We start from the raw sequence: 9827 nt of genomic DNA, 5'->3' as shown, positions 1-9827 counted from the left end.
CAACAAAATATCATAAAGTTTGCGTCGACGTGTCACACAAATGTACTGCCGTTTGCGTCGGAAAATATCATAACATTTGTATTTTCATAGATTTCTGAATAAAAACCCACAAAAGCAATACCAAAAACGATTTAGAAAATTAAAATAAAACGTATGTGTATTTTAAAGCGAATATTTATTATGGTTTTTTGTGAATATTGCTGTTTAAATTTATTCCTGGGCAGAGCTGCTTTGGAAAAAAATGACAAATAAAACAATTTTTTTCTCATAGCCCTCTACACCTTGACATTTGTTTTCTCTTTATAAGAGCACAATGCTTAATCTTGTTATACTCAATTATCTTTGGTGTTTCCAAAGATAATTGAGTATAACTTCAATCTTTTTGTTAAAAAAGATTGAACCGATTTCTCGAAAAAAATTCCCAAATTGATGGATTTTCCCCACCAAATCCACAAGTCACCAACTCAAAAATTTCGTCTCATGAAAAATATCCCCAATTTGGGGAAAAATCCCCAATACTGGCAACACTGCGGAGATCATTAAAATGTATGAACAGATTTATCTAAAGAGTAAAGATAAAAAATAACTTTTTGGGCCTTTGTCCCAACAATTCTTTTTTTGAAAAAATTCTGAAAATATATATGCTTGAAGCAGAATTTGGGATTATATTTTACCGAGGCGATTTTTTTGAGGGTGTAGCCAATTCGAACAAATTTAAACTGATATGATATTATTTCAGACATTTTTTTGAACAATAAAATTAAAAATAAATGGAAAACTATAGCGAGTAAGGCTACGGCGCACAGTGTCGTGAGGGCGCCCAAAAATCAAAAATATCACTGTACTAGTTTTTAAAAAAGGTTGATTTCGTTTTACAAACAACACTTCATTTATGTTAAATCAAAAGGAATTTTTAAAAAATGTTATATTTCCAAAAAGTTATGAGCATTCAAAGTTAATAGTTCTACACTGTTAGAAAAATATGTTTTTCATATGTTCCGATATAAACAAAATGTGTTTCGTGCACAATTTTAAAACACAATATATTTAAGTGCAAACATGTAATGTTCCTAAACTAACACTAAATGTTTGGGACATCTATGTTAATATGTTAGAATATATTATGTTTGTGGCATGAATGTTTCATAAAAATCATATGTGTGAATGCAAACATATATAAATTTACAAATTTCGACTAAACATACATATGTTGTGATATTTTATTCAAAGCGACAGAGAGAGTATAGAGAAAGAAATAGAGATGGAAACCGGGAGAGTTGACGAAAGATATCAACATAACAGCGAAAGAATCAAACGAGAACAATTTCTGTGAAACCGCTTGTATGTTTGTACCAGAGGATTTATAAATAAATTAATATATTAAAAGTTCATATTTGAACAAAAAATTGTGACCAAAACCGCGAAAATACCAAATTTAATTTTGAGCAGCATTGCTCTTTACGATCAACACAAAAGCAAATGCACGAAAATTAATGTTTGGGACCGACTCTTTACGAAAAAATCAAAACGAAATGTCAGAAAATTAATTTTTGGAACTGACACATTGTTTTTAAAGAGAATAGTGGATCATATATCTAAAGTCTATAGTCTATGGGTTGACGAAACATATCAACATAACACAGCGAGAGAATCAAAAGAGAGCAATTTCTGTGAAACCGCTTATATGTTGTTTCGGAAAACTGTTTTATGATAAGCCCAAAAAATTGATATGCTTAAGTCTAAATATTATTTAATTTGAATATTAGAATGAGTATTCGGAGTAAAGAGAATAGACACCAAGAGAATAGACATTTGAAAAAAAAAAAACAGCATGTATTTTCGCCTTGAGAGCAGCATTTTATGTATGTGTGGACATGTGTTTTGTTCATCATTTTGGCATTATGGGCAAAATAAACGGTGGAAAATATACAAAAATTACAAAGGGATCTTCATAAAAATAACGGAAGGGCACTATACTCTTTTTAGAGTTGGGACAGTAAAATGAAAAAAGGAGGAAATAGTGAAAAATTAAACAGTAAAATGTATAAAAACAAAGTTTAGTTCCTCTTTATTAATAAGTAGTCAGAGATGAGTTGACGGACACCTTAAAATATAAAAGCGGGCATTAAGTTCGAGTGCAGCTAAAACAATTGAAAAAGTTTATTTCCTTTAAAATGAATTATTAATGAAAAGTAAAAGGCAAAACAGGGTCATTTTAGAGCGATATTTCCAACTTAATACCGGCCTTAAAGGTAAAGGTAAAAGTTTTAAATACATTTAAAATGATGTTAAATGCTAGTAAAAAACTGCTCACGCCTAAATAAATGTATGTGTATATTATAAAATTATTTATGTATGTTTGTACTCGACTCCACGTCTTCTATAAATGTGTAAATAAAAAAAATTTATGTTCGGTCGGAGCAGGGATTGAACCCACGACCCTTTGCATGCAAGGCAGACATGCTAACCACTGCTCCACGTGTCCAACAAATGTATGTTTCTGTTAAATAATGTTGTTTGCATGGGCTCGTGGGCGCTGCAAACTATGCTATATAAATGTAACTTATAACGATAATTGTCTACTGGAGACTATAACAGCTACGTAGCCCAGTGGATAGTGTGTTGGCTAACAAACTGTATGGTCCTCGGTTCGATTCTCCGTCCAGGTGAAAGGTAAAATTAAAAAAAATTATAAAATTGAATAATTTCTTCAACACTATTTGTATTACCGAAAAAGGTGCCAAGAACTAAAAAATTTCGTGGAAGTGAAAATTATGCGAGGGAATGAGCACAATCTTCCTTGGGGAAAATTCTTCCAAGCATATAATATTTTTGGGCTCAAAATGCTTCCAAACATATAATTTGTTCACATAAAACAAACATATTAATGTTTCGGCAGTATCCAATAATATATGTGCTTCCTGCAAAATATGTTTGGAACATATGTTAGAGAGGCAATTTTTTTGAGGGTGTGGGAGCTGTATTTCAATCTGAACCGATTTCCATGATTTGTTGCACATATAGTCAGTACTATAGAAGATTGGAGTCAGCCAACTTTGAGTATGATAGGTCTATAAATAAGGGACTTATGGCCAAATTTGGGAAAATCGGGCGATACATATATATGGGATTCGATGAAATTTGGCACACTTAAAGGGTGGTAAATAAGAATACTCTGTGACAAATTTGAAGCCGATCGGTTGGAAAATGAGCACAATCTGAACCCATTTATCGAAATCGCACGATACAATGATATGGGAGCTATATCTAAATTTGATCCGATTTTTTTCAAATTCAATAGCGTTCGTCCCTGTGCCAAAAAAACGCCATATACCAAATTTCATCAAAATCGCGACCGGAATCCTGCGAACAACAAATACATGGACAGACGGACGGACACCAAGGGCTAGATCGACTCAGGAGGTGATTCTGTGTCGATCGGTATATATTTTATGGGGTCTAAAATCAATATTTCTGGTAGGCACTTTTTATTTCATAACGGATGTTTATTTCATAACAAAGCATAAAGTGTGCCGCTAATAATAAAAAGCTATATAACTGCTAGGACAGCATACATTTACACTTGTTATAGTAGAAAAAAGTTCAGCTGTTTCGATTAATTCAGTTTTCAATTTCAGTGAGCCTGGCATTTAGCAAACAGGAAAGAACTACACGCACAGAAAAACCATGTTTGGACATGGTTGCCGCATCCATTTAATGCTTATCTAGAGCATGTAATTGTCGCGAAAACCATGTATTTTGTCTTTGTAAAAATAGTTTACGAGCGGAGAAAAATGTATGGTGGCAATAAGCATTTGAATGGTTCTCAAATACCGCAAACATGTTCTATCATTTAAATGATAGAATTTGAGACCATTAAATGGTCGGGAAAATCATGTACCTGACCATTCAATTTTTTTACTTTTTTACAGGGGAAAAAGTATTTTTACAGGTTAAGTATAGACACGTCTAGAACCATTACATGGCCATAAAGACCATTTACATTTTTTTCGTGACCATTTAATTTTTTAACTTTCTTGCAGCGAAAAGAATTTTATAAAAACATTGGGCAGGTACACACGATTTTCATTTTGCGCGTCAGTCGTGTGTTGATTGTTCCTTGGAATGGACGTAGAATACGGATTTACTGTGTTTTGTGTTAATTTATTTATTCAGAAGTGGCACGTGGTTTTATGTGAAGAAAAAAAAAAAGAAAGTGTAATTGAAAAAATGTACCTGCTTTTTGTCCTGCATTTTGTTATTTGCTGTTACATGATGCCTGCGTTTGTACATTTGATGGGCACGATGTAAATATGGAATAATTACTGATTGTTGAAATTGAAATAAAATAGAGTGTATAAAAATATATGATGTTTGCTTGAACGGCATTATAAATACAAATAAACAATGAATTCGTTTATAAATAAATAAAAACAAACAAATAAATTGAATTTTGTGTTTTCTTTTCTCAAGTGGCGTCCTTTTTTTCGACTATGAAAAAAGTTTTTTTCATAAAGATCAAAACATTTTAGGTTGTGACCATGTTCTTTTAACTACGAGAAAAACATTTTTAATGAATACCATAACATTTTAAATTGTGACCATTGTCTTTTCATTCAAACAAAATTCTTTTTATCAATATAATAACATTTTAGATGAGGACAATTATATTTTTCTTAGAACCAAGTTCACTGAGCCAACATGGTTGCAGGTTAAAATGTTACATGATCGCCGCAAAAATAGCTCCTATCATATTATTTTGCTCTTCGAATATGATTGTGACAATCATGTTTCTTCTCTGTGTGTACAGTAGTTTTCGCTTATAGTCCACACCAATAGTTGCTTTTATATGCCACTTTGGTATATAACTGTTTTCGGATATTACCAGGAATATGACTATAAATGGAAAAGAAAATGCAATTAGCTAGAAAATATTGTTTTTTTGAGTTAGTCTTTATGAAATTGTTTTTACATCCTGGAAAAGAATAGTCGTTTATCACAAAAAGTATATACTTTTCTTCCAAATAAACTTCCTTACAGGGAAAAGCAAATGAGAAACGATCTTTGTTTGTCTAAAGTTTCGTTTGGGAGGAAAGAATTATTTTTTTGCGTGTACTGCTTTCCCTTTTGAAGCAACAAAAAACTGATGTTTTAGTAAACTTTTTTGCTGTTATGAATAACAAAATTTATTAAGTGTATAGTTCAAAATTCAGCTTATAGGACCACGAGTTTTAACTCATCATTATTAGGATAGATTTTACTCACCATTATTGGGATTTGTTACTAAGTAGTCAATGAATTCATCTCCATTCATGGACGAGTTGTTGGTTTCTACACCACAAGACATTTTACGGGAAACTTCTATCCGTATTACATTTGTCGAATGGTTTCTACTGTGCCGAAGACATTTGTTTTTAGATGTTGGAGACCTATTAGAATATTCTTAAAAAAGAATTTATATTTATCTTTAATTGCATCATTGTTTCAAATTTCCCAAAAAAAAGAATGAATACAAGTAGGGTGAGTGCAGCAAATGTGTGTAACCATTTCGATAGCCAATTTTTTTGTTTTTCTCCGACGAGCCTAAGATTTTATTACATTCATTTTACTAGTGTTAGTCATCTATGCAACTATGAGCGAAATATAAGAAACCCATAATTTAGGATATATTTGCGAATTTATTAAAAAACACATTACGAGGGCGGTTCGGAAACTTCAATGGAAAAGAATAGTTAGTTTTTCAAAAATATTTTTATTTTTCAATATAATCTCCTGAAACTTCAATACACTTAGTCCAACGCTTTTCTAGCAATTCTATCCCTTGATTAAAATAGTTTTCCTCAAGGTCTTCAAAATAATGGTTTACAACTGTAATTGCATCTTCATTTGAGGTAAAACGCTTGCCAGCAAGGATTTTGTTTTAGATTTGGGAACAAGTAAAAGTCACTGGGATCTTGTCATAGCAAAACTGAAGCACCAGAGGACTCTGCCAACAAAATATCATAAAGTTTGCGTCGACGTGTCACACAAATGTACTGCCGTTTGCGTCGGAAAATATCATAACATTTGTATTTTCATAGATTTCTGAATAAAAACCCACAAAAGCAATACCAAAAACGATTTAGAAAATTAAAATAAAACGTATGTGTATTTTAAAGCGAATATTTATTATGGTTTTTTGTGAATATTGCTGTTTAAATTTATTCCTGGGCAGAGCTGCTTTGGAAAAAAATGACAAATAAAACAATTTTTTTCTCATAGCCCTCTACACCTTGACATTTGTTTTCTCTTTATAAGAGCACAATGCTTAATCTTGTTATACTCAATTATCTTTGGTGTTTCTATATGAAGGAGTTGCCAGATCGATACAAAATTTAACATGTGTTAATAACAGAGATGAAAGTTTCCAAAACACTTAACTTTTTTCTTTTTATACCGCGCTTTTTGTGCTAGGCTAAGAAGTTTCCGAACTGCCCTCGTAAGCACGAATACATAAAATGTGCATGTAATGTGGTACACCATAATGTAGATTTAAAAAAATAAATGCAATATATGTATCGCAATTGCATACATTTTTTGCGTATTTAGTACTCGTTGTTTACATCCATAAATTAATAAATTGAAAAAATACCTTCACACAAAAACGAAATTAAGATCCAAAGCAAAGGTAAATGTGTTTTTTTTCAACTGGCATAAAGAAAGAGTTGCAAAAATCAAACTGGTCTTTGATTGCTCATATCAGCTGAATAGATTCAGAAAAAAACGAGTAAAACGCTACTATACCACAATACCAGCCTGTACCACATTTGCTGCACTTACCCTATATACAGCCGAATCTTATATACCAACCACCATGGAACTCATACAACGTATTTTGTTGTGGATAAATGTGCTCGCATTCATTTTGGTATGGCACATGAACGAGGTACCCAAAAAATTTAATTGTTTCCGACCAAGAAAAAGTAATAAAATAGCGGAGAGCCAATGTTGCGAGTATTTTTCTGGCTTTTGTCACCAAATTATGATGTTTTCGTCCCCAAAAATCCCCAAGACTTTTTTTGAGAAAAAAACAAAAGTTTTCTATATAGAAGTAAAATGTTGACAAAATTTTCTATATAGAAATAAATTTTTGACAAAATTTTTTATAAAAAAATTTACAAGATTTTGACAAAATTTTCTTTAATAATATAATATTTTGACAAAATTTTCTATAATAATATAATATTTTGACAAAATTTTCTATAGAAATAAAATTGTGACAAAATTTTCAATATAGAAATAAAATTTTGATAAAATTTTCTATAGATATAAAATTTTGACAAAACTTTCTATACAAAAAAATCTACAAAATTTTCTATATAAATAAAATTTTTCCATTCGTTTTGTTTTATTATTGTTGGTTTTGATCTTTAAGCATTGTTGTTGTTTTTTTATTTCAGCTTAAAACCATACATTGACTAAACTGCAAGTGTAGCTTAACCAACAGAGGAAAATAATGTTTGTCAAATTTATTTGGGCAAAGCCCTATCGACTGTAATTTAGTCAATGTATGGTTTTAAGCTGAAATAAAAAACAACAGAATTAAAATTTTAACAAAATTTTTTATACGACTAAAATTTTCTATAGAAATAAAATTATGACAAAATTTTTTATAGAAAAAACATTTTAACAAAATTTTCTATAGAAATAAAATTTTGACAAAACTTTCTATATAAAATTCAAAATAAAATTAAAAAAAAAAAAATTCTATAAAAAATAAAATTTTTACAACATTTTCTATAGAAATAAAATTTTGTTAAAAAAGATTGAACCGATTTCTCGAAAAAAATTCCCAAATTGATGGATTTTCCCCACCAAATCCACAAGTCACCAACTCAAAAATTTCGTCTCATGAAAAATATCCCCAATTTGGGGAAAAATCCCCAATACTTGCAACACTGCGGAGATCATTAAAATGTATGAACAGATTTATCTAAAGAGTAAAGATAAAAAATAACTTTTTGGGCCTTTGTCCCAACAATTCTTTTTTTGAAAAAATTCTGAAAATATATATGCTTGAAGCAGAATTTGGGATTATATTTTACCGAGGCGATTTTTTTGAGGGTGTAGCCAATTCGAACAAATTTAAACTGATATGATATTATTTCAGACATTTTTTTGAACAATAAAATTAAAAATAAATGGAAAACTATAGCGAGTAAGGCTACGGCGCACAGTGTCGTGAGGGCGCCCAAAAATCAAAAATATCACTGTACTAGTTTTTAAAAAAGGTTGATTTCGTTTTACAAACAACACTTCATTTATGTTAAATCAAAAGGAATTTTTAAAAAATGTTATATTTCCAAAAAGTTATGAGCATTCAAAGTTAATAGTTCTACACTGTTAGAAAAATATGTTTTTCATATGTTCCGATATAAACAAAATGTGTTTCGTGCACAATTTTAAAACACAATATATTTAAGTGCAAACATGTAATGTTCCTAAACTAACACTAAATGTTTGGGACATCTATGTTAATATGTTAGAATATATTATGTTTGTGGCATGAATGTTTCATAAAAATCATATGTGTGAATGCAAACATATATAAATTTACAAATTTCGACTAAACATACATATGTTGTGATATTTTATTCAAAGCGACAGAGAGAGTATAGAGAAAGAAATAGAGATGGAAACCGGGAGAGTTGACGAAAGATATCAACATAACAGCGAAAGAATCAAACGAGAACAATTTCTGTGAAACCGCTTGTATGTTGTTTCGGAAAATTGTTTTATGATAAGACCAAAAATTTGATATGCTTAAGTCTAAATATTATTTAATTTGAATAAAGAGAATAGATATTCGGAACCAAGAGAATAGACATTTGAAAAACAAACAGCATATGTTTTCGCCTTGAGAGCACCATTTTATGTATGTGTGGACATGTGTTTTGTTTATCATTTTGGCATTATGGGCACAATTTTTTTCTTAGTTCATTAAAAGAAATCAGGGGTCTTCATAAAAATAACGAAAGGGCACTATACTCTTTTTAGAGTTGAGACAGTAAAATGAAATAAGGAGGAAATAGTGAAAAATTACACAGTAAAATGTATAAAAACAAAGTTTAGTTCCTCTTTATTAATAAGTAGTCCACGAGGAGTTGACGGACACCTTCAAATATAAAAGCGGGCATTAAATTCGAGTTTTGCAGCTAAAACAATTTAAAAAGTTTATTTTCTTTAAAATGAATTATTAAAGAAAAATAAAAGGCATTTTAGAGCGACGGTGTTAAATGCTAGTAAAAAACTGTTCACGCCTAACTAAATTTATGTTTATATTATAAAATTATTTATGTATGTTTATACTCGACTCCACGTTCTTCTTTTGTTAGAGTTTTTGAATTCCTTCCAAATTTTAAAGTTTTGTACCAAAAACAGTTTTTTGTTACAAAATTGTTATTTTTGCAATAAAAAAATAATATTTTATCCAAAAATCAGTCAATTTCGTTTATATCAAGCACTGTTACTGACTATAAATCCTTAATAACCCACATTTCGAAGTTTCATTATAAAAATTTAATATAGTATAAATATAAATGTGTAAATTAAAAATAAAAAAAGTGTTCGGTCGGAGCAGGGATTGAACCCACGAACCTTTGCATGCAAGGCAGACATGCTAACCACTGCTCCACGTGGCAATGTATGTTTCTGTTAAATAATGTTATGTTTGCATGGGCTCGTGGGCGCTGCAAACTATGCTATATAAATGTAATTTATAACTATAATTATCTCCTGGTGACTATAACAGCTACGTAATCCAGTGGATAGTGTGTTGGCTTACAAAC

General features: G+C 30.4%; 1 protein-coding gene across 1 annotated transcript in view; it reads right to left on the bottom strand.

The window, feature by feature from the left end:
* Positions 1-558: 558 nt before the first annotated feature.
* Positions 559-9827, bottom strand: part of LOC142235743 (FH2 domain-containing protein 1-like) — a 96217-nt gene continuing 86948 nt past the window's right edge. Inside the window, exons 8-10 of the mRNA XM_075307001.1 lie at positions 5266-5442; positions 4809-4896; positions 559-562 (exon numbers count right to left, since the gene is read on the bottom strand). Coding sequence (XP_075163116.1) covers positions 559-562; positions 4809-4896; positions 5266-5442 — 269 coding nt within the window. The remainder of the gene's footprint in view (positions 563-4808; positions 4897-5265; positions 5443-9827) is intronic.

The sequence above is a fragment of the Haematobia irritans genome, chromosome 4 (genome assembly GCF_050003625.1).
Source record: "Haematobia irritans isolate KBUSLIRL chromosome 4, ASM5000362v1, whole genome shotgun sequence".
NCBI classification, from domain to species: Eukaryota; Metazoa; Arthropoda; class Insecta; order Diptera; family Muscidae; genus Haematobia; species Haematobia irritans.
The sequence above is the reverse complement of the archived record's forward strand: the minus strand, read 5'-3'. Positions and strand labels throughout refer to the sequence as shown.